Source organism: Centropristis striata, chromosome 22, assembly GCF_030273125.1.
Source record: "Centropristis striata isolate RG_2023a ecotype Rhode Island chromosome 22, C.striata_1.0, whole genome shotgun sequence".
NCBI lineage: Eukaryota > Metazoa > Chordata > Actinopteri > Perciformes > Serranidae > Centropristis > Centropristis striata.
The window spans coordinates 14,542,874-14,569,372 of NC_081538.1; the positions used below are offsets into that span (position 1 = coordinate 14,542,874).

General features: G+C 38.8%; 1 protein-coding gene across 1 annotated transcript; it reads left to right on the top strand.

Moving 5' to 3' along the window:
- Positions 1-1,176: 1,176 nt before the first annotated feature.
- samm50l (sorting and assembly machinery component 50 homolog, like) lies at positions 1,177-21,971 on the top strand. Its single transcript, XM_059326174.1, has 15 exons — positions 1,177-1,326; positions 2,849-2,962; positions 4,896-4,997; positions 5,114-5,201; positions 5,333-5,439; positions 7,390-7,520; positions 7,693-7,780; positions 10,257-10,385; positions 10,590-10,661; positions 12,112-12,198; positions 12,434-12,504; positions 13,613-13,680; positions 13,894-14,040; positions 15,808-15,949; positions 21,115-21,971. The coding sequence occupies exons 1-15, from the start codon at positions 1,306-1,308 to the stop codon at positions 21,158-21,160; spliced, it is 1,413 nt and encodes a 470-aa protein (XP_059182157.1). The 5' UTR covers positions 1,177-1,305; the 3' UTR covers positions 21,161-21,971.
- Positions 21,972-26,499: the final 4,528 nt, after the last annotated feature.

Here is a 26,499-nt window from a genome sequence, read left to right on the forward strand (position 1 = left end):
TTAAAAAGGATCATAAATTAATTAAAAAATAAAATGACAGAAAATGAAAAAACAACAACAACAAAAAAAGGGGGACAGCATGTAAATACATTCTTCTTCTTTTAAACTCATGCAGATAACTTATAAAAATGGCTGGAGTTTTGGAGTATTTCAGTTTGTGTTTGTGATTTTTGCCATACAAAATTAATATATTGTACAGTCAATTTAGATGTTTATCTTGATTTTGCACACTATATATTGTTCAAGTTGAGTCCACTAATTGATAGATTGGGTACAGTGGTAGAATAATGGGTTAAGGTTTCTGGTTCCATATTGCAAAAACTGCATTTGTTTTCAATATTAAAAAAAATAGAGAAATATAAATTTGTTGGATATATAGTGTGTAAAATTTTGATTGTGAACCTCTTTTATTTTATTGGAAAATACTTATAAGGCAATGTGTCCAGGCCTTCTTCCAGTCAGTGAATCTAGTTCTTGCGACGTCCATATCTTTCAACAAAGTAGCTGTGTGTAACTGAGTTTATTCCCAAGTCTGACATTATGAAAGTGGAGCCCCTTCAAAGGAGCTTGTCATTTTTGCCACTGTATACCACCGCCTTTTTATTATTACAAGGGTGATAATTTAGAAATATATATATTAGGGTTGTCACGATACTAAAATTTTCAACAGAATTTTTTTATTAACAAGACAAATCCAACATGTAAAAATTAACAGAACCACAGGTTAAATATTTATGATAAAAAAACAGTTGTGCAAAAAGAAACTGCAACTATATTAACAAACTTCAGGTCTGAGGTAGTGCAAAAAAGAAATAAATTCAATAAACAATAACAATTAGAACAAAATTTTGAGATTGTATGCTGTGCAAGGGGAGGTATCGATACTTTTGAAAATGAGTATCGTATCCGGATACAACATTTTTACGGTGAAAGGTCAAATAAATCATCATGATTTTTTAGCATAAATATTACATCATCAGTACATGTAGAAATAAATGTCATATCACTTACTTACCTATAACCCATTTGGCTGGCCAGTTAAAACACGTTAATAAACTTTAAAGCAGTTTTTCTCAGTTTTACCCTTAGAGTAGTTACTGCAGTTAGACTTTGTAGTACAGTATAGGAGGTTGATGCACATCACGAGGAGTACTTGAACGCAACACGAGATCTCAGCAACTGTCATGGCGTCTCCCTTGAAGGGGGTTTGGTTGTGGAAAAAGTAGCCGCTGTCATTTATCACTTTCCTCCGGTGCGCAGAGCAGCTGACCCCGCTGAAGAGGCTTCACAGAGCGGGTACTCACCATGGGGACTGTCCATGCTAAGGTAAAGTCTTTCTTCTTCTTCACCACAGCTGGCCTTTCCTCTGATGTTTGACCATGACCTCCTGGCCAGTCAATGAAGGCAGCACACTGTACTCGATGTACTGTTCCACACAGCTGCACAGAGGCCAACAATAAGACATTTGACGGCTCAAGTTAAGGTTTATACCGGCGAATTATGGATGGTGAAACGGTTTAAAAGTGTCTTCAGCTAATTTAAATGGCCACAATGCTGCTTATATAGGGGTGGGCGGAATTTTCTAATTAACATATCTTCATATGATTTGCAAAATACCTCGTTGTAGGGCTGGGCGATATATGTATGAGCTGAAATATGCGCCACCAGAAATGGAAGCTACTTTTGCTGTTATCATTATATTTGTCAAAACAAATGAACCTTTAGTTGTACCAGGCATGAAATGAACAAGAAATTGAAGAAAACAAGGGTGGTCTAATCATTTTTTCCATGACTGTAGTTCAAATTTGCACTGTGATCATTGCTCAAGGCAAGCTGCGGCTTTCATTTAAGATATTTTTTATTTAGATGTCCACTTTATGGAGCTTTGATTTGAAAAAAGGTACTCCTGTTGTTATACAGTATTAATGTTCACTTAAATAAACGGTTTCAATAAAACTACTTGTGACATGTCATATTTGACTTTGACTGAACATTTGCTCTCATTTTGCGATAAAAAATATCGGGATATACATCGATATTCAGCCTAAATATATTGAAATATGACTTTTGGTCCATATTGCCCAGCCCTAATACAGCTATCTTTCACACTTCTCGTCAAATATTTTGTTAGGGTAACGTTAGAACAATTAAAAAAAAAAATGACTTGTGTGTTCCAGATGTGTAAATGGAGCTGTGTTGAGCTGTGAATATGTTACTACTCGCAAACAAAGACATTTTCCCCACCAAATTCTATTATAAATGCATACGCAAGCATTTTTGACCCATGTGTGTAAACTTGAAGTAGAAGTACAAAAGCTGTGCTTCTTCAAAAAAGTAGGAAAGGAAAATATAAAAAGGATGATTTGTGCTAAACAAAAAAATAACAAGATAATCACTAAATACATGGAATAATAAATGATAAAATATATTTGGCTCAGCCATACATGAAATAACATTGAAAATGGATATGGGTCATTTTTGACCCATGTTGTGCATTAGAAGGGTAGTGACACAAAATGGGATTTTATTCAATAATGAATAAAGGAAAACATAAAATTAGGATGTATGATGATCAAAAACAAGTTGATTGGGGAAAACCTAGAATATTGAATGATGAAAATAATTTATTGCAAAGATATAGAACATAAAAACTCAGTTGGGTCACTTTAGACCCATGTTGTGCATCAAAGGGTTAAATGTGTCATATTTTATGTCATTGAATAGGACTATTGGTATTAGGCTTACTTCTCAAGTCTCACATTCCTGACAAACTCAGAAATAACCTTTAACTCAACTCGTCTGTGGGCATGCAGTTTTATTTGAAGCACTGTGTTTATCATTGGTGCAGAGTCTGGATCCTCTCCCGATGCATGGCCGGGACTTGGGCGTCAACCCCGATGACATTGTGGAACCTCCAGAAATGGAGCAGGAGTCCAAGCAGGAGATCCTCGAAAACAAAGATGTGAGTAGTGTTAGTAGCAGTAGTACCAGAATCATAGCTCTTGTAAAATATGAAAATAATAGTAGATAGATAGATAGATAGATAGATACATTGAGTGAGTGATTGATTGATTGATTGATTGATTGATTGATTGATTGATTGATTGATTGATTGATTACTTTATTCATCACCAAAGGGAAATTTGGTTGTCACAGCAGTCCGGTATTCAAGTACAATAAAATAAAATATAATAAATGACTGAGGTAGAATAAATAAAAACAACAATAGAAAAAAACACAGAATAGAACAAGGACACTTAAGAAGTTAAAAAAAAAAGTTCAGTTGGTAGGTTGGCAAGATGATGGTAATAATGATAAATACTGGTAAATACTGATGATATGATGGCAACAATGCTATAGTGACTTGACAGTATATAATAATAAGAATAGTACAGTATGTAATATATGATATAATAATAAATAGTAACAATGTAAAATAAAATAAATATAATACTTATAAATAATTATAAATAAAAAAATATGATATATAGTATAATATATAATATAATAGTAATAATAATAATAAGGCTAAAATAATAATAATAGTAGTATATTACAGTGTATAGTAATAATAGTAATGGCAGCAACAGTATATATAATAATAATAATAATAATACGTTTTATAGTAATAATATTAATACGTAGTGACGTATGTGTCATGCATAGATTTAGTGCATTTCAGTATTGTTGATTATGGCAGAGGTAGATGAATTATAGAGTCTTATTGCAGAAGGAAGGAACGACTTTCTGTATCGTTCCTTGGAGCAGCGGGGTTAAATGAGTCTGTTGCTGAAGCTGTATAGTATTTACAAGTAGTCAACGATTGCTTAGCAATTGTAGCAAAAAATCAGTGTAATCAGTGTGTTGTAGCAGGTTTAGTGAATATACACTCATTCTGTATTCAGGACAGGTGCATGTTTACCTCTTTTAACAACACTCGGCAAGCATTTAGCTTGACAGCATGTTTCTCCAAAACTGTTTGTACCTTTCAGCATTAACGATGCCCAATAGTTTGGGATTTTTCATTAGTTTCAGTTTTAATTTCGTTGTCAATTTTTGGTTTCAAATTCAGTTAGTTTTAATTAGTTTTTAGAGTGAGTTTGCTAGTTTTAATCAGTTTTTATTTTCTGGAAAAAGCTTAGTTTTAGTTTAATTTTTATTAGTTTTAGTGTTAGTTTTAGTTTTATTGTAATGGGGTATTTGTTGGGTGCCAGATTCAAAAAGATCACAATAAATGTTTCCTTTATTTCCTTTGTCTGATCCATCTCAGCCCCAATAGGTTTATTAAGTCATAACAACAGTTTCAGTTAATTGTTGTTTTTAAAAAAATGTTTATATTGTTATTTCAGTTAAGGAAAATGTTTTTTCAATTCTAGTTTTCGTTATTTAGTTAGTTTTTGTTAACTATAATGACCTTGGTTTACACACAACATTTTTTTGAGGTGTTCCTGAGCCCATGTAGTAATGTCCTTTATACAATCATGTTGGTTTAAATGCAGTGCTGCCTCAGGGGTCAAAGGTCACAAGCTTCCAATGTTGGTTTTCAGCCCTACCCCTTATGTGCAGAGACTTGTCCTGATTCTCTGAATCATTTAATGATGACATGGATTGCAATTGTGCATTGAGAAACGTTGTTCTTAAACTGTTGAAATATTTGTCCACAAAGTGTGGTAAAAACAAAATATATCTTCTGCATTTTCTATTTAAATATAAAAAATTATTGTTCTGCCTTATTTACTTATTAAACACCGCCCAACTTTTGGAATCAGGATTCTAGTATTTATAGAGTGATGCTGCAGCTAAATGTAGTTTGAATGTGTTTGCATCTGTATATGATAACCCTAACCCTAACCCTAACCCTAGAAATCATCCAAGTAAAATTTCTTTTCATGCAGGTGGTCGTCCAACATGTCAACATCCAGGGTCTTGGAAGAACCAAAGAGGATCTGCTCGGCTATGAGATCTCTGAGGTTTTCCACGCCAAAAACCTCATTGATGTATGTATTCATGGCTGTACGGCATATTACAGCATGACATCTCTCTGACTTAATCAGTTTCAGGACCAGTAGATGAGGTTTCCTGAGTGCAGAGCCCTGTTTCTGTCTCATTACAGGTGATGAAAAAATCTCACATTGCCAGACAGAGGCTGCTCCGCCTGGGAATTTTCAAAGAAGTAGAGGTTCTTATCGATACGTCTGAAGGTACCTCCAGTGTTAAAGACCACTTTCTAAAATTCCATCATAGTGAGCGGTACAGGTTATTACAATACGTCTGCATGTGACTGCACTGTTTTGTTCTGTGGATTAACGGCTGATTGCTTCTCCCTGCTCAGGGACAGATGCTTTGCCGAACGGTCTGGATGTAACTTTTGAAGTGACCGAGATAAAGAGGCTGACAGGAAGCTACAACACCATGGTTGGCAACAACGAAGGAAGCATGGTGAGAGAAACTACACATGAGTGATGCGCCACAACAAACCAGAATGAAAAGAAGCGGGGAAGATGGAAGAAGAAGTAAGGGAAAGATTACAGTGAGGAGAATACACAGTTAAAAGAAAAGAAGGGCAAGCTGCTAAATGTCATGTTAGGGTCAATTTTTGTGAGGTAGTTAGTGCAGTAGACGACAGCAGCATTGGCTACGTGAAGTGAAATTCCTGTGATAAGCACAAGCATGAGATCCACAAGTTGTGTATTTAATAGCGGCGGGGCGTGGTGGGGGCGGATTTTGAAAATAGCGCTATATAAGTGCAGTCCATTTACCATCTCGGCCATAAGCCGTGTTTTCTTTAGGGAGAAGAGTGGCCACCGGGAATGCCCCAAAAGGGGTTTATGAGACTGCGGAGGTGACGTATGGTTTTAGATCGTCGTGTAATCGCTTGGCGACAGTTTCGACCGTGATCACATACGCAATGGATTAAACACGGGAAACGCAACTGTGGCCGCCGTCGCTAACTGTGCATAAAGTCAGCAGCTGATCATAAACAAAGCCGCATGGCTAATTATGCACATCGTCTCCGCTGATCATAAACATAGTGATCGTGAATTGACCGGCATCGTTAACTGCACAGAGTGTCCGGTGCTTGTTGTAAACAAACCGAGGTCGCTAAGTGAGCCCTTCCTGTAGCATCAGCACATACACACTGTACTGCTACAGAGCTAACTGTTAACCTATTAGCAATTTGTAGACTGGACGCTAAGGGGTTAACATCCCCTTCGGCTCTGTGACTGCAGCTGGGAGAGACTGTTGCAGGAGGACTGGGCCGCTTCAACTCGTTCTTACTCTTTTGCTTCCAGTCCGATCAATGCCACATAAAAGGGAGCAACTCGGCAACAATACATTAAAGTTTGCAACTTGCTTTGATAAAGTGTCAGCTCTTTCCCTCACATATTCTGTCCAATAGACGAAGGACAGCGTCAACAGCGGGACATTTATGTACAATGCTTTTTGAGCTTGATAAATCAGTGTGGAAGCAAACCAAATGAGAACAATGTTGCAGCTTCACCACTGAATTGCACCAAGTCCACCAGACTTTATGTGTGAATGCAACCTGAGAACATAAACTGTATATAAATAATGAACTCAGTGTCCATGACGTCACCCATTGGTTTGTGGACTGCATCGATTTCACAATTACACTCGTCACCATCTTGCGAAATGAGAAAACCAAAAAGTTTTCTCATTTTGCATTGAAAATTAATGGACAGATTTTGTTACAGCCAAATGGAAAAAAAAAAAACAATCTTTTTACAGCCAAAATTAGCACCCCCTGCTGGAATTTTGGGTAGAATGCAGCTTAAGGCACTTCCTGGTTTACCTCCCTGCTCAGCCCAGAGGTTGCCGCCTGGCTAAGATGCATACTTAAGCATACTTAAGCAAGTTAAGCAAGTTTCTAAAGCATTATTATGCCACCAACATGGAAAATCACTCACTAGGACATTTTTGGCTTTTAAAAAGTTTGATTATGTTGGTAGTGTTAATGCATATGGCAAACATTTTGCAAGGGTGAGGTAATAGCTAGAGGTGGGAATCAGCAGAGGCCTTAGGATACAATTTTATCCCAATACTTGAGTCATGATGCAATATTATTGCGATTTTAAGCATTTTGCAATATGGTGAGTATTGCGATACAATATGTAACTGATTACTGTTAAACTGTGTTTGTGTCCACAAAATTAAATTCAATCAAGAATTATTTTGTCAAATAAGAGAAAATTCTCAGTTTCATCTCACTTCAGTCTCTTTATTTCTCCACAATGAGAGCCAAACCCACAGACTGACCAACAAAGTATTCAGTCAAACTGAACTGAACTGATATCAAACATGTATGGACGGCTGAATGATGACAGAGCTGTGTGGCTGTCAGCTAATAGGATTTGTCTCGTCTTCCAGGTGCTCGGTGTGAAGTTACCCAACGTGTTTGGTCGAGCTGAGAAACTCACCTTCCAGTTCTCCTATGGGACCAAGGAGACATCCTATGGCCTGTCCTTCTTCAAGCCGCAGCCCGGTCACTTTGAACGCAAGTATGTCAGCTGGTGATGTTCTGAACAGGGCAGACATCCTGTCTACATTGAGTGAATGCTATGTTTTTGCAACTGTTGATTCTCAAATGTTGGATTATCAGTGCTAGATTGAATCCACCACCAAAGCCCAGTTTTGGACTAGTTTTTTCAGGTATAGTGTCCTCTGTTTCAGCCTCACCCTCAACATGTACAAAGTCACTGGACAGTTCCCATGGAGTTCTTTAAAAGAGACCGACAGAGGCATGTCTGCAGAACTCAATGTAAGTGTGTGTGTGTGACCAATAAAATGTGTAACTACCAGAAATGGACATACATTTTATCTGTGTATAAAATACAAAGTCAGTTGTGATAAATATTAGGGATTAGGATCGATTTTCGAATATTGATGGTGGGCTAGATGCCAAGCTGTCGAAGAAGAAACAAACAGAGGAGAGGGTGTTTTCCACTGCGGGACAAGTTAGCCCCCAGAGGGATGTAGAGACTCTGGAGGTGATGTATGGTTTTCACCGTCGCTAACTGTGCACAACATCAGCAACTGAAAGCAGCATGACTCATTATGCACAGATCTCCTCTGATCATAAACAAAGTGACTGTGCACAGTTAGCGATGCCTTTAATTCAGAGTGTCTGGTGCTTGTTGTAAACAAACAGAGATCGCTAAGTGAATACCTCGTGTAGCAGCAGCACATACACACTGTACTGCTACAGAGCTAACTGTAGCTAACTGCCGCTAACTGCGGCTCTTCTTAACAAGGCTACCTCCGGCTCGTTCAGAAGATTAAGAAGGAGTCACTGGATTTGTCTCCAGTCTCTTTCTTGAAAAATAGTCGCTAAGGGGTCTGAAAAGTTGCTGAATTTAGTACTGCTTTGCCGGTAGGGGGGGGTTATTATCAAATATTCTAATATTAATCGATTAGTACCCCACGATTATCGAATAGTCCTTCTGCCTGTAATGCACATCCCTAATAAATATCATTCTGTTCAACCTTTGTCTAACTTTAAAAAATAGTCGCTCTGATGTCCTCAGACCGTTGAATCTCAAAGTAGACTCCGGGGACCCCCAGGGGTCTGTGGCTCTCTGCCAGGGGGTCCCTAAAAGCTTTTCAGGTTACAGCTTTTGTTCAATGTTTTGGATTGTGGGGATTAAAACCCTGAAGATGAACCATCTTGTTGTGGAGAGATCCCATTAAGTTTATTTCAATCATTAATTATTTACAAAAATCCACAAACTAGTTGCCTATTTTATTCAAGTCACTGGCTAGGCCAATATTGTTCTTTTTAATGTCTTTTTAAGAAGAGTGAGGACACCATCTTTTGCTATGTGTGAGTGTGAATGTCTTGAATTGCACAGGTGGACACGACAGGGAGACAGAGATGAAAGAAAAGAATGTATGTTTGCATATCTGTATATGTGTGAGAGTTTGACTGTGTAAGCCTGACACCCGCCTTTGCCCTGCGCCTCATCAGTCCACGTCTGAGCTCGCTGGAATGTCAAAAAGCGATAACATAGCGGTTGCTAAGGAGACAGCCTTGCTTAGGCCCCAGACAGCAGCAGACAGTCAACAGGCGTCTGTAGGAGGTTGAGGGGGCAGGGAAAAGGTAGGGAGATCTATCTCGCTGCAGTGCACATCCAGGGGAATTTTATCATCCAATAACAGCCTTCAGCCAGAGCTGTTTAGGGGAGGCCAGATAAGTGCCGAGTCTGAGTGCCGACAGCTCTGCCCATCGCATCAATATAATATAATTAGGGCCGGGACTTAAACGCGTTAATTAAGATGAATTAATTACACAAAAAAGAATGCGTTAAAAAAAATTGACGCATTTTAATCGCACTTATTTTTTCCACCGCAAAACGTTTCTCACTGGATGAGTTTCAGGCGGACCGATTATACTGGAGCACCAACTAGTGTTCATGAGTTCAGACAACAACCACAACAAACCACAGTGAACATGAACAAAGAAGCTGATGAGACCGCTTTGGTTGGCCCCGTGGATGATGGGACATTTTGTTACAAAAAAACAACGGATGGAAGCGTCGATAAGAGCATGGTTTTGTTGCTATGCAACAAGAAATTCACATATCACCGCAGCACATCAAGCCTCAAGTATCACCTCAATGCAAAACATATAGCAGCTAGCGGCTAGTGTGGTAGCTAGCGTGGATTGTGTTTTACTTAAAAAACCAAAGTATTGTAGTTTACAGAAGGTCTACCTACCTATAAGCTACCTGCATTTCTGAAATGTACTATATTTCTAAATATGCTATTGCTACACTTAATGGCAAAAATTGCACTGGTCTGTTGGACTTGAACAAAAATAAACAATATTTTTAAAGCTTAAGCTTATGTATTCAGTCATTATTCAATGGTATACTGAAGATCCATGTGAAAAAAATTACTTCTCACTGTTCTCAGGTCAAATATTTATATTAGATTAAAATGATTAATTAATTAATGATTAATGATTAATTTCGGTTAATTAATTACAAAGCCTCTATTTAATCAGATTTTTTTTTAATCAAGTCCCGGCCCTAAATATAATATAATTCAAGATTTGATGCTGTGATGGGCGTGGGATCAGAAATTTTGGTTTATTCCATTGTTTTCTTTTACTTTGGCCTACATTTTAACATGCAACACAAATGTCTTCATTTCAAATGTTAACCATGCAGCACTGACACATTATCTGCAAGGAGAAGTGTAACTGATGAGTTCTCCATCTTCCTGTCCTCCTGTAGTTTCCTCTCGGGATGACCAACCACACGTTGAAGTGGGAGGGTGTCTGGAGGGAGCTGGGCTGCCTTGCACGCAGTGCATCCTTTGCTGTCCGAGAGGAGAGCGGACACTCACTGAAATCTGCCCTCTCGGTACAGCCTTGAGCACCTACTATAATCTACTATACCTACCATAATAATGTTTTTTGTTTTATGTCATTAAGTCTCTTCTGAAAACACATTTTTTCCATATTTACTTTTTGATACACATCATTTTCAGGAAATGTTTATGAGGTCTATAAAACAATTTTGTCCACCGTACCAGTTCAACAGAACTTTTGTTGTTGTTGTTTGCAGCACACTGTGTCAATCGACTCAAGGAATTCCGCCATTTTCCCCAACAGGGGCGCCTTACTCCGGATCAACCAGGTAAGTGTGCACGTCTTCATGCATATGCCTAACTAACAAGCTGCAAATTACATTTTACACTGAGAAACTGCTGTAAAAGGTCAATAATTCAGTTAGCAATAAATAAATTGTTGTTCAGTATAAATCTTTTTTTTTTTTTTTAAGAACAGCTTCAGTTCATGGACTGCTTTAGCAACACATAGTTTTACTTGAGTGCTAGATGCATAGGATGCAAGAATACAGAGTTTTACGGTGTAGACCAGACACATCCGGCCCGTTGGCTGTCCTCGTCCAGCCCGCATGAGGTTACCCAGAAATTAGAAATCAATACAACCGCAGTGCTTTTATTTTGAAGGCGGTTTACGTACCCACCTGCAAAGACTCGACTGATAGTTCATAAGATTTATTTAACATCGTAGCTCCATGAACATAAAAATCAGACATTCCTTGGTCACCTTGTGAATCCACCGTAAGAGCTAGCAAACATTAGCATTAGCACTTGAGCAAACAAGCACTTTCACTATAGTTAAGACAACAAATATAGCCACTAATATGACAGAAGGAAATAAACTTTAACAAACCTTTTGCCCTGTCAGCCAGCCACTATAGAAGCCTTTTTCATACTTTATATCAACTTTATATGAATTACGACGCACTCTTTATTATTTACCGTTCATTTTAAATTTTTACCGTTCTACCTTTTATTTCCAGTCACTACCTTTCAAAATAAAAGCACCTGTTTCACACTGGATGGCGCCTGTTCAAAATAAATGCATCACAACATTGTAAAACACCTAGAAAATTTACAAACATGAAAAAACAAGCTAAATAATACAAAAACACCAATAGGAACCTTGCTAAAGGTCATTTACAGTTATAAATGGAAAAGTGATATAGTGATTGGAGTATTTACTACTTTTTACTACTATATTTGATTTACTCCACAATGACAGTCTTATCATAGCATGTATTCCTATCAGTAGCAGCTCAAAACCAGATAATTTACTGTATTTTATAAAGCGATTAAATTAATATTAAGCAGAATTTAGTTCTGAGTTTTGGTCTAGTTCTGTATTTTATAAAGTGATTAAATTAATATTAAGCAGAATTTAGTTCTGAGTTTTGGTCTGGCCCCCGCAACCTTCGTGGTATTGGTCATGTGGCCCCTTGGGAAAATGAATTGCCCACCCCTGGTGTAGACACTATACAGAACAGTCGTATCTATAAAAATATCTGAAAAAGAATTACAATTAAAGAACAAGTTGAACTGCTTTTAGAGGCTTACTGGCATCTAAAAGCAGTTCAGTTTGTGCTAGAACCTCAATGTGTGTTCCATCAGTTACATGACAATAAAAGAGTGGATGTGAAATCTTTAATTCTTCTCAGCTCTGTGTTGATGTTTTGAAACATTTTAATGGATTTGTGCAATAGCAGAAGATGTATTGTGGTGTTTTCTGTTTGTGCGCTGCAGGAATTGGCTGGGTACACAGGAGGAGACGCCAGCTTCTTGAAAGAAGATTTTGAGCTGCAGCTCAACAGACGGCTCTTCTGGGACTCAGTAGGACGCAAATAGGCCACTCTAAACTTGTTTAACATGATTGCCTTCTAAAACATGCAACCGGTCTTAGTTTGTTGTTGTGGTGTATTGTTTGTTCTTGGACATTGTCGTTTCATTAGAGAGCCACCAGTGGGCGATAAAGCAGCACTAAATCAAAATCAAGAATTCTGTTTCACTGTATACTTTTTTGAGCAAGGTTGTGTGTACATAAAAGCAACATTTTGTGTCCTCTTAGGTCTTGTCTGCTTCTCTGTGGGGTGGGATGCTTTGTCCAATTGGGGGACAGCCGTCCTGCATCGCTGACAGGTACATCTGATTTATCCAAGAGCCGTCATCTGGCTCTGACACATCAGAGCACTGAGAACACGCTTCGGCTCTTGTTTTATGAAGAGATTGCTCTGATGAAGATGAAGATTTTGTTTAACTCTATGGAGTCCTGGGCTATTTCGTCCATTTTTGAATCCTTTTCATCCTGCCTGTATACACCACTTAAAAAATGTTTAAATGCCATGTTGGTATATTTTTTTTCAGCACAACCTCACCTATATCAACATTTTAGTCATTCTGTGTCTTTGTAAGTCATTTTGTGTCTTTTTAAGTAATTTTGTGTCTTTTTTTGGTCATTTCGTGTCTTTTTTTTTGTCTTTTTGTGTCTTTTTTTGGTCATTTTGTGTCTTTGTAAGTAATTTTGTGTCTTTTTTGGTAATTTTGTGTCTTTTTTGTCTTTCTTCATCATTTTGTGTATTTTTTAGTCATTCTGTGTCTTTGTAAGTCATTTTGTGTCTTTTGTGTCTTTCTTAGTCATTTTGTGTCTTTTTCTGGTCATTTTGTGTCTTCTGTGTTTTTTGGTCATTTTGTGTCTTTTTTTGTCTTTCTTAGTCATTTTGTGTATTTTTTGGGTCATTTTTTGTCTTTTGTTGTGTCTTTTTTAGTTATTTTGTGTCTTTTGGTCATTTTGTGTATTTTTTTATTTCTTTAGTCCAACAAAATGTGATTTTGAATTTTTTTTTTACTTTCAAAACACTATCATGCTCATTTAAAAAATGTCAACAAAGGTGTCAAATATAACATATAAGAGAGTTACATCCAGTTCTATCATTTTATACTAAATGTATTTGACCTTGTCTCCAGTTTTACTTGGTATATCATCATCAAACTGAAACTGGCCTCATGGAGTTTACAGCCAGAACTTTAGAGGTAAATTTACAGTAGGGCTCCACGCTGCTTTGTTTTCTAGTCTGGATGTCATGAAGAAGTCATGCTTTGGAGACTCAAGAGGGTTAAGAAGATGCATTTGTAAATTGGCCCATTCTTTTAATGTGTGATCAGTTATCACCCAAACCTTGCCATTTAGGTATTATTTTTACTTTAAGTTGGGCAGGTTTGATCATTGTATGTTCTGTATTTTGTCCAGGTTCTACCTTGGAGGTCCCACCAGTGTACGGGGGTTTGGGATGTACAGCATTGGGCCACAGAGTGAAGGTAAAAACTGTGCAGACTGTAGGAAACTTGCTTTAGAATGGTACTTGTGGTTAAAATAATAAGGATTTTGAGCAATTATCAGCTGTTCCTTACATTGGGACTATGATTAATCCATTATCTATGTCATACATTATGCAACTGATTGTTTTTGTGTCTTAGTAAGCAATGTGGTGCACAGCGTGTTATCTTGGTTTAATACTCTGTGTGTTTCAGGTGACTATCTGGGCGGAGAGGCATATTGGGCAGGTGGTCTTCATCTCTACACTCCACTGCCCTTCAGACCAGGCAAGGGCGGCTTCGGAGACCTTTTCAGAACGCACTTCTTTCTCAACGCAGGCAACCTCTGCAACCTCAACTATGGTGGGTGCACTGAAATAGTACCTGATGCATTCAATACAATACATGAACTCCTTGATGTCTGTTTTATCTTGTGACAAAATTTAAGATTTCAATTTTGCTTTTTTTCAGAGAAATAATTGTATAAAAACCACAAAATCCAACTCAAAACCAAACAGTAATTACATTTACCACGGTCTGCTTTGGATATATATATACAGTTGAAACCAGAAATTGACATACACTATATTAAAAAGACACATGTGCTTTTTTTCTCAATGTCTGACATGACATGACACTTTTCCTGTTTTAGGTCCGTTAGGATTACCAAAATTATTTGTATTTGTATTTAAATTCCAGAATAATGAGAGAAGGATTTTTTTAGACAATTTTTTATTACTTTCTTCAAAGTCAGAAGTTTACATACACTAACATTATTATGCCTTGAAACAATTTGGGACAGCCCAGATGATGCTGTCATGTCTTTGGAAGCTTTGGAAGATGGTTTATTGACAACATTTGAGTTAATTCGAGACACACCTGTGGATGTATTGCGTTCATTTTTGTGTAATTAATTCATCTTAATTAACACGTTAAAGTCCCGGCCCTAATTAAAACATCAACACATTTCTGAAATGTTTAAGTGAAAGCGCAGTACGCACAAGTTTTGAAGAACACATATTGTTTAAAATGGCCAAAACATGCACCAAAAACGCCATTGGGCACATGAAACTGTTTTGATGTGCCTACTATCACCACAGCATAGTAACTAGCTATGTCTAGTCATGTTAGCATAACATACCCACCCCATATCATCTAATGTTATCATGAACTTTTACTGACTGATGATTTACTGATCATAATGTGGGCGGTCCACAGTGGCATTACCACTGAGAAAGCAGCAGCACCTGAAAGCAGCAGCACCTGCTGCCTACATATAAAAAGCAACCTTTTCCTAAAATACTGCAGATTCTGTGATGTTTGTATTTAATACCTGATGTCGGCATAAGAGCGTTACCAACACTAAAAATGACAACAATTCTTGGGCGAAGTCATGAAAAATGTTGAAAATGTATGTCAGAGACTCCGTGAGTAGCCCTGTAGGACCTGATAATGTAACAAATGCCAGATAATGTAATAACCCCGATAATGTAATAAAAATCTGCACTTGAGTCCATTGAAAATGTAATAAAACCTGATAATTTAATAACTTCCCGATAATGTAATAACATGCATTTCCCAATAATGTAATACACTTTTTACCAATAATGTAATAAAGTATAACACCAAGCACCTTTAGATTTCAAGAAGCTGTTGAATGCATTCGTGTGTCATGGATACCTCGTTTGTGAAAAACGGATGAACGGGTCAAAAGTTAATAAACATTCAACGTTGACCTGTTGGTGGCGCTAGAGCTCTTGAGCTAGAGTTGCCTACACAGTAGTAACTGTTGTTAAATTATTACAATTTTGGGGAATTATTACAATTATCAGGACTTGCGACATGAAGGCTAACCTGATAATGTAACCTCCCATTAATGTTATACTTTATTACATTATTGGTAAAAAAGTGTATTACATTATTGAGAAATGCACTTTATTACATTATCGGGAAGTTATTACATGATCAGGTTTTATTGCATATTCAATGGATTCAAGTGCAGATTTTTATTATATTATCGGGGTTATTTCATTATCGGGAATTTATTACATTATCAGGTTCTACAAGCCTCTATCAGGATGTTTCAGATGTCCTAGGTGGACTGTAACATGGTGAGTGTAATGTGTGCAGGTGATGGTCCCCGGGCACACCTTCAGAAGCTAGCTGAGTGTATTCGCTGGTCATACGGAGCAGGCATTGTGCTGCGGCTCGGAAACATTGCCAGGCTGGAACTCAACTACTGTGTGCCAATGGGAGTTCAGAGCGGAGACAGGTACCGTTCACACACATGACAGGACTAAGGTTCACTTCACTTGTTTTGTTCACTGATTTTTACAAAAGTGCTTGCTAGTTTGGTTGATAAGAGGCATCTGTTATTTATGGTACGGTGGTGTTAATTGGGATGCAAATTGTGATTAGGGAAAAGCTTAATGTATTGACTGGAAAAAGCAAATAGCTATCTTCTTAGAGTGTCTCTTTGTCCAACCGAACGCTGAACAAGACATTATTATTGTATATTATAGCAGTGCCTGTTGGATAAGATGCAATGTGCAGGTGTCTCCTACTGTTTTGCACGGCTATCCTTCAGTATGTCAGGGCCTGCAACAAAAACTGGATGTCACACAGTACGTTTACATGACACTTGAAAAAAACGAATTATTGCCTTAATCTGACTATAACTGGACAACTGAAGTTCATGTAAAAGTGTTAGTCTGATTGATGTCGGAGTTCTCCAACTCTGATTAGGACACCCAGATAATGCGATTGGAATAAGATCTGCATGCTCCACCCCCGCACTGGCGTATGACCCTGGAACAGAAACATCCAAAAAAGCTGCTTGCATTAGCTGGTCACATTAGCCGGTCGCACTTTAACCGGTCGCACATTAGCCGTTCACATTAGCATTAGCCGGTCGCATTAGCCCGTCACATTAGTCGCTCGCACATTAGCCGGTCACACATTAGCCGGTTGCATTAGCCAGTCGCACATTAGCCGGTCGCATTAGTCGCTCGCACATTAGCCGGTTGCATTAGCCAGTCACACATTAGCCGGTTGCATTAGCCAACACCGAGAACTATTTTTGGAAAAACTGCTGGTTAAAATCATACTTGAAATTGTTTACGTGGGGTAATTGGAACATTCATGTGTTCAGGTAAAGGTACCTGTTAAGCCCACCAAAATCTATTTGCATTTTTCTCACAATCCTCTGGTAAAGCTGTCAGAGTTATAGTTTGGGCGTATGACGCACAGATGCGCCACCAACACGCACCAACAGCCTCATTGGCTCCCATATTTAAAATGCAGTAGGATTTCTGAAAAAGGGAGATGTAACAGTTTTTTTAGATCGCTCTAACAAAGCTATTTTTTTATTTGTCTTAAAAAAAAAATACATATGTAGACGTCAGGAAGAAATCAGGACGCTCAAAGTGAAGTCGGATCAATGATAGGTATTATGGTTTTGCCAAAAATGCTTTCTGTTCGAGGCCAGAAATTTCAGTCTGTCCAATTCTGTTGATTGCTCTGCTCTGATTGCCTTTGATCTTTAATGTGATTACAGTTACAGATACACACACGCGCACACACACGCGTTTAAGTGCGCACACTCCTCACACATGCATACACATGCTTCAAACACACGCGCACACATGCACACAGGTAACTTTATGTGATTTTAATTACACACACACAGGTAACTTAATGTGATTTTCGCTACACACACACTCCTCCAGATACACGTTTCACACACACACACACACACACACACACACACACACACACACATTTTGAGGTTAAAGGGCATAGTTTGAAATATCTGAAGAATCTCATCATTGTGTACACACACCAGCAGTAGCCCCCGTGGCCCTTTCAGAATTTCCCCAGAGGAAATTTTCTAGTTTTTATTGCTACATGGCAAACAAGGTACCAGTAGGTGCAGTAGATTCTCAGAAAACCAACAAGACCCAGCATTCGTAATATGCACGCTCTTAAGGCTGTGCAATTGGGCAATTAGTTGAAAGGCGTTCGATCAAAAAAATAGCAGTGTGGCATTCAATCAGTGAGGTCATCAATTTTGTGACAAAACAGGTGTGAATCAGGTGGCCTCTATTTAAGGATGAAGCCAGCACTTGTTGAACATGTATTTCCCTTTGAAAGCCTGAGGAAAATGGGTCGTTCAAGACATTGTTCAGAAGAACAGCGTACTTTGATTAAAAAGTTGATTGGAGAGGGGAAAACTTCTGAAGAGGTGCAAACAATTATAGGCTGCTCAGCTAAAATGATCTCCAATGCTTTAAAATGGAGAGCAAAACCAGAGACACGTGGCAGAAAACGGAAGACAACCATCAAAATGGGTGGAAGAATAATCGGAATGGCAAAGGCTCAGCCAATGATCAGCTCCAGGATGATCAAAGACAGTCTGGAGTTACCTGTAAGTGCTGTGACAGTTAAAAGACGTCTGTGTGAAGCTAATCTATTTACAAGAATCCCCCGCAAAGTCCCTCTGTTACAAAAAAGGCATGTGCAGAAGAGGTTACAATCTGCCAAAGAACACATCAACTGGCCTAAAGAGAAATGGGGAAACATTTTGTGGACTGATTAAAATTGTTCTTTTTGGGTCCAAGGGCCACAGACAGTTTGTGAGACGAGCCCCAAACTCTGAATTAAAGCCACAGTACACAGTGAAGACAGTGGTGGTGCAAGCATCATGATATGGGCATGTTTCTCCTACTATGGTGTTGGGCCTATTTATCACATACCAGGGATCATGGATCAGTTTGCATATGTCAAAATACTTGAAGAGGTCATGTTGCCTTATGTTGAAGAACAACAAGACAATGACCCCAAACACACTAGTGAACAAGCAAAGTCTTGGTTCCAAACCAACAACATTGATGTTATGGAGTGGACCTTAATCCAATTGAGAACTTGTGGGGTGACATCATAAATGCTGTTTCTGAAGCAAAACCAAGAAATGTAAATGAATTGTGGAATGTTGTTAAAGAATCTTGGAGTGGAATAACAGCTGAAAGGTGCCACAAGTTGGTTACCTCCATGCCACACAGATGTGAAGCAGTTATAAAAAATTGTGGTCATAGAACTAAATATTAGTTTAGTGATCACAGGATTGCTAAATCCTAGAAACAAAAAAGTTTGTACGAAATAGTTTTGTGTTTGTAAAGTCAACGGCAGACACTGCTATTTTTTTTTAACACACCCCTTTCAACTAATTGCCCAATTGCACAGCCTTAAGAGCGTGCATATCACAAATGCTGGGTCTTGTTGGTTTTCTGAGAATCTACTGCACCTACTGGTACCTTGTTTGCCATGTAGCAATAAGAAATTATACTAAAAACCTGGATTAATCTGGTTAGTCACATTGGACTGCTATTATTTTGCAACACTTCTGTATGTCCAAAGTCTGGTATGGGCTTAATTGATACCAAATGTACCCTTTAATCCCACTTCTGTTTGGAAAAGAGGAAGGCTACAAGGAAAGATAGCATCCATTTAGCGACAACAACCCCTGCAGTTGTAAACTGGTTGGTCAGGAATGGCAAACAGCCTTGTACGGCGTGGCCAACTAAGGTTAGACAACATTGACTGAGTGATTTCATCTGACTTTTTATTAATGATGGTTAGCTAACGTTAATACAAAAGCTTGGCAGACTAACTTTAAGTAGTCTGGGACAGTATTATTAAAAATGGCATCCCAAAAATGGCAAAACAAGATGGTAAACTAAAGTTACAATGTTGAGTGTTGTCCAGACCACTCAGCGACGTAAACAACATTGGCAAAGTGTCACTCTATCGGGTAGGTTTTGATTCCGTTCTATATCCCCACAGCAAAGCTATTAAAATCTGTTAGCCACAATATGAGCTCATTTTAAGCACTGCACTCTCTTGGGTCCTCAGCAACACACCCGCCAAGTGTGATGTCGATCGGATGTATGGTTTTTGAGAAACTCAACTAACAAATACACACACATACACTAGGGTTGTCACGATACTAAAATGTTCAACTCGATACCGATACTCAGGAAAATATTAGATACTCAATACCATTTTCGATACCACCAGGACAAAAGCAAAGACCCCAAAATTTTACAGAAATATTTTTATTAACAAGAAAAATGCAACATGTTAAAATTAACAGAACCACAGGTAAAAATTTTATAATAAAAAACAGTTGTGCAAAAAGAAACTACAACTATGATAACAAGCTTCAGGTCTGAGGTTGTGCAAAAATAAATAAATAAAATAAACAATAACAATTAGAACAATATTTTGAGGTTGTATGCTGTGAACAATATTAGGAAAGCTTGATAAAAAAAGAGGTAGAGTCGGCTGTGTGTGTTGCTGTTTGGTTGCAGGTCGACTTTTCTCTGCTTCATTCTGGGACTTCACGAGAGAAAATAACACTTTTCAGTCACCAACATTTATGTAAACGTATTAACTCTATGCTTATGTATACTAACACTGTCAATTAACGTAATATGGACATACTACGTGCCTGATTTATTTATTTATGTTGCTTGTAATCATTAAGGTGACGTCAGCCTTTAATTGCTAGCTGCGGCTAATGGCTAATAATAACACGGCCAACATTAATGCGAGTCACCGGCCACGATAACATCAATAATAGGTCAGTTTGAAACTAAAGACACTAACCTGTCAAATTCACTGTAAAGGCTGTAAAGGGTGAGTTTGAAGTACTGCTTGTGCACGTCACGGTGAGGGGGAGGGGCCTGCTGCTGTGTGTGTGTGCAGGCAGAGAGAGAGAAGGAGGGGAGCGGTGGGTGCCGTTGCCGTTATTATTCCAAAATAATGACATGTGTTCGGATGACAGTTACGCCTGGATTCCACTGGATGCGTAACGGCTGCAGATCCGTCGTCGGAGCCGTTACGCACCCATTATAATCAATGTGTGAGATTCCACCGACTGCAGATCCGCTGCGTAATGAGTCCGACAACGCAGGGCCATCCGACAGCCCTCGCAACACTTGCGCAGAGCTTCTATTTTTGTCGGACGACGGAGCACTACGCATAAATTCAGCACAGAGCAGATCGTTCGGGACAGGAAGTCTTGCACAGACACAAAATAAAACACCGGTATATTTTCAAAATAAAATACCTCGGGTTCGCTAACGAGGTGGGCCGGCTCGTTAACAAGCCGGCCGACCTCGTTAGCGCTCGTTAAGACGGAGTCGCTGGATTTGTCTCCAGTCATTAACGAGGAGATGTTGATTATCTTCCAGTTATATCAATTGATTAGGCGTGAATTCGCGAGATCTCGTGCGTCCTCGGGACTCTGCTGTCCGCAACAGCTCCGACACAGACGGATCCGGTGGGTGTTGACGGACAGACCCCTGTCGGAGTCCTTACGCATCCAGTGAAATCCAGGCGTTAATCCTCACTTTTCTTTCTTCTCTGCTCTCCCAGGATATGTGACGGCGTCCAGTTTGGAGCAGGAATTCGCTTCCTGTGACCTCATCACTCCACTGCCCTCAGTACTTCAGCAGAGGCTGTGACGTGAAAAGGGAGAACGTCTTGTTGTTTGCCACCTGTAACTTGTTGTAGAGTGCATCACACTAGCATGGGTCCTATATCCTGGGGAAACGTGCCTGACCCCCAAACCCTACTTTGATATGCACCAGTCAAGGCTTTTGAACAACAAAGTGTCAGTGCTGGGCCATGAAACTAATGAAACTTTTTACAGTTGTTTGATAGAAGACAAAATACAATCATTGGCAATCTTCTACAAACATTCAAGCAACATCTTTCACTTATTCTCTTCATTGGACTATTGAATTTGAGTCATTGTTCCTTTCATTGGTTTGAATTCTCCAGCGCTGGCACCTTGTTTGTGGAAAAGTCATCTACCAGTGATTTCACCCACTGTATTTCCTGTGGTGACATAAAGTAAATTATTTCCAGAATGTTAAAGAGATTTTTCGGCATATTCCTTTTGCCTTCGAGGACTGCTTCTTAATGGTTTAGTTTGACAGTTAACTGTACGCCACACACTCTTCCTACCTTATGGGTTTTGTTGAGTTACACTGTGTGATAGAACAATGTGTGAGAGAAACCAGCACTTTGTAGTCAAAGCAGTGGTTTTGGAAGGGAATCTACCCTCATGCCAAAGCAGTTTCTTCAAACATTGTAGTCTGATGTGAACAGCGGGTTGATCTCTGGAGGTGGGAACCCCCTGAGCAACATCCGCCACCAGTGCTCTTACCGTTAGTCCTCTTTTTCATGTTGTTGAAGATATTCACAAATAAAACACAGCTGCTCCCCTGGCTTCGTTTGATCTTTAGTGCTTTTACAAATACACATTGAACATTCATTCATTCTTTAACATCCTTAACCGCTTATCCGCACTCGGGGGCTGAAGCCGATCCCAGCTGACATTTGGTGTCAAGTTCTCAGGGGATTTCTCTTTACTTCTGCCCAAACTTGAAAAAGGCCTTGACCATCTACAAGGTGTATCGTAATCAACTCAAACGCTTCTTCACTCTTCTTTCTTTTATTTAGTTATTAAGTTACAATTAAGCCATTAAAGTTGAAAACCTTGATAAGAGAAAAATAAAACAACACAAAATAATGCAATTACTCAAGCTGCCTTGAATCAAATATAAAATTACTATTAAACCTTTCATTAATTTTACTAAGCCAACATTACTCTAAATAACAGTTATTACCCTACTACTAATACCATGCCATGACATTAACTTAACATTAGCATAAGCATAAGAAAACAGCATTTAAAAATGCACTACATTTGCATTTCACCATTAAATATGCATTCAACTTGCAACAAATAACAACATATAATCATTTCCCCACCAGTAGCATCCTTGGAAATGGCCAGCAAGCAAAGTCCCTCTTGAAATCAGCTTCTATCTCCAACAGCCGCAACATGTGCTTCTCAACTTCTCCAACAGCCACAACATGAGCTTCTCAGTCTCTCACCTCATGCTTGAGGGATGCACGGCACTTCTTGCTTTCAAAATAAAAGTCTCCTTTTCGAAATAAAAGTTTCTGTCCATTTCTGTTTTAACAGCACATGGGTGAGAGGCGAGGTACACCCTGGACAGGTCTCCAGACTATTATGGGACTGACACATAGAGACAGACAATCACGCTCTCATTCACTCCTACAGGCGTCACCGATTAAAGCTAAGTGCATGTTTTTGGACTGTGGGAGGAAGCCGGAGTACCCAGAATGAACCCACACTGATACAGGGAGAACATGTAAACTCCTCACAGAAGAGCCACAGGCCTGAGTCGAACTGGCGACCCTCTTGTTGTCAATGCTTGAACAATCAGGAGCAATATGACAAAATGCAGTTCTGGATCTTCTGCACTGTGTATTTGATATGCACTAGTGCTTCTTGATCCTGTAAAAAGTGTGTTATCCATGTATTTTCTTATTACAAAGAAGGTCTAGGTGTTATATAAATATGGTTACCGTATGAAATGAACACAAGCCATACTCATAAAACTGCTTTTAAACAAACTGTATAACAATAGTGGACGTAGTCACAGTGATGACACTTGCTGGTTTTGATGCCTGAAGTTTGGCATTTTGGCTACATCTTGCTTTATGCGCATCACCATATGTTGTTTTGGTTTTTTTGCAACCAGTGAATGTGCAGAATGGACTAAAAACCAGAGTCACACTATGCCATCAGCCAACACAAGTTCTGGCTAGCTAGCTTAGTTAGCAAGGGACTTGTAGGGACTCATCACTAGACAAAATTAACAGCTGGCTCCTTAGTGTTTTTCAGACCAGATGAACACTGAAGTAATCTTTAAGTGACCAAAGTGTTGAAAAGCATTGTGAAAGCGTCAAAGCTTTAAGATGTAAACACTGTGCATTGTGGTAGCAGCCTGTCAATCACGAGGTAGCTCGGCTGTAATGCATACACTGCTTAATCTTGTATTACTCTAAATGGGAACACCATTTACGTACTTGAAACTACAGATTAAGACCATAAAGGGGAATGTTTAGTAGGGGTGTAACGAGATCTCGCAAGATTAAACTCAATATTTCTTGTTGCGTTAAAAATCTGTCTCACGAGATTTGTGAGCTATCCAAACTTGTATTTGTGACCTGTGGGGGCAGTAAAAGGAAAAAAGAAGAGGAGGAGAAGGAGGGGAAGCAGCCAGAATGACGTTGCAGGGGCCGGCGGCTCGTTAAGAAGAGAATTGAAGCGGCACAGTCCTCCTGCCAGTCTGCAAATTGCCAATAGGCTAACAGTAACCTCTGTCGCAGTACAGTGTGTATGTGCTGCTGCTGCAGGTGGTGTTCACTTAGTGATCTCGGTTTGTTTACAACAAGCACCGGACACTCTGTGCACAGTTAGTGATGTCGGTTAATTCATGATCACTATGTTTATGATCAGCGGCGACGATGTGCATAATTAGCCATGCTGCTTTGTTTATGATCAGCTGCTTTGTTGTGCACAGTTAGCGACGACGGCCACAGTTGCGTCTCCCGTGTTATGTCTTATGTGATCACGGTCAAAACTCGATTACTGCCACAATTATTATTTGAACTTTTATAAATTTTAGTTTTAGTTTCAATTTGTGGAAGAAGAAGTTTATTAAAAGCTCATGCTTACTCTAAATGGGAACACCATTTACGTACTTGAAACTACAGATTAAGACCATAAAGCGGAATGTTTAGTAGGGGTGTAACGAGATCTCGCAAGATTAAACTCAATATTTCTTGTTGCGTTAAAAATCTGTCTCACGAGATTTGTGAGCTATCCAAACTTGTATTTGTGACCTGTGGGGGCAGTAAAAGGAAAAGAAGAAGAGGAGGAGAAGGAGGGGAAGCAGCCAGAATGACGTTGCAGGGGCCGGCGGCTCGTTAAGAAGAGAATTGAAGCGGCACAGTCCTCCTGCCAGTCTGCAAATTGCCAACAGGCTAACAGTAACCTCTGTCGCAGTACAGTGTGTATGTGCTGCTGCTGCAGGTGGTGTTCACTTAGTGATCTCGGTTTGTTTACAACAAGCACCGGACACTCTGTGCACAGTTAGTGATGTCGGTTAATTCATGATCACTATGTTTATGATCAGCGGCGACGATGTGCATAATTAGCCATGCTGCTTTGTTTATGATCAGCTGCTTTGTTGTGCACAGTTAGCGACGACGGCCACAGTTGCGTCTCCCGTGTTATGTCTTATGTGATCACGGTCAAAACTCGATTACTGCCACAATTATTATTTGAACTTTTATAAATTTTAGTTTTAGTTTCAATTTGTGGAAGAAGAAGTTTATTAAAAGCTCATGCTTACATCATGCATGTAAAGAGTTATAATAAAACATTTCAAAATGCATGTGCAACTCTGTTAAATAAAAGTCTGTTGGTCCAGTCATATATTGTGTCATTGTAGTTTCCTTAAAATCTCGTCTCGTTCTCCTGAACCCAATATCGTGTCTTGTCTTGTGAGCTGAGAGTATCGTCACACCCCGAATGTCTAGTGAGGTAATCAAGTGAGAAGCAGGATACTTAAATTGAGGCAACGCTGAAAAAACTGATAGCTACATTGCATGCTATGGATTTTTTAACAGATTTTTAAAATAACATAATAGCCCAAGATTTCAGAGGGTTAACTCTACAGCAGCAGTATAACAAAAGTAGGTTTCATGATTAGATACTATTTATGGCAAATTCCAGCCCTACCTTTCTTATGTAACATGAAAACAGAAACAAGTAGACACTTGCTCTTCAGGTGGGAGGAGTGAAAATATAATTTGTTGTTGTTGCAATTGTTTCAGTTTTAACATTTTGAAAGTTGGGGAACAATTAGACACAATAAGATGTGGGCTCCACATGATCATTTTTTCCTTGGCAACTATCATGTTTTTCCCAAATGATGTACAGATTTGTGTGACAATTTATTCTCAAAATGTGCATATAGCTGTGATGTAACTGGAAAAATAAGTCACTTTGCGAGTGGTATGTCTCCCGACCCACCTAGGTTTGCACTGAGCTCAAATATTTACAGCATCTGGCTCCGTCTCTGTCCAGAAAAGCACTGACCAATCAGAGCAGAGTGGCCTGCATAGGTATTATCAGACAGACAGTATGACAAAGTTAATGTGTTACTTCAGTCTCCAAAAGCTCCAAAGCATGACTTCTTCATGACATCCAGACTAGAAAACAAAGCAGCGTGGAGCCCTACTGTAAATTTACCTCTAAAGTTCTGGCTGTAAACTCCAGTTTCAGTTTGATGATGATATACCAAGTAAAACTGGAGACAAGCTCAAATATATTTAGTATGAAATGATAGAACTGGATGTAACCCTCTTATATGTTAGATTTGCAACCTTTGTTCACATTTTCAACATTTAAAATTCTTTATTGAGCATGATAGTGTTTTGAAAGTTAAAAAAAAAGATTCAAAATCACATTTTATGTTGGACTAAGGGACTAAAAAAGACACAAAATGACCAAGAAACCCCACAAAATTACAAAAAAAAAAGACACAACAAAAGACACAAAATGACCAAGAAAAGACACCAATATATGCCAACATGGCATTTAAACATTTTAAGTGGTGAATACAGGCAGGATGAAAAGGATTCAAAAATGGACAAAATAACCCAAGACTCCATAGAGTTAAAGCATGTCAAAATGTTTTTGTAGACAGTATGCAATTAACAATAATACAATTATATATGTCCCCTTTAATGTGAGGTATTTTTCTTTATCAAGGCTGTATTTCTTTGACGACTGACCTCGGTTAGGTTTATGACATTTTGGACTGCATCCCTTTCATCTGTTATAAAAGTTAAGAACTTTCTTTCACAGCA

What these genes read in the sequence shown, in the direction of transcription:
- samm50l (XM_059326174.1), top strand. Translation starts at nt 1,306, where the DNA reads ATGGGGACTGTCCATGCTAAG. An exon ending in CACTGAAATCTGCCCTCTCG is followed by an intron (nt 10,386 to 10,589) that starts GTACAGCCTTGA and finishes TGTTGTTTGCAG; the next exon opens with CACACTGTGTCAATCGACTC. An exon ending in CATTGGGCCACAGAGTGAAG is followed by an intron (nt 13,681 to 13,893) that starts GTAAAAACTGTG and finishes TGTGTGTTTCAG; the next exon opens with GTGACTATCTGGGCGGAGAG.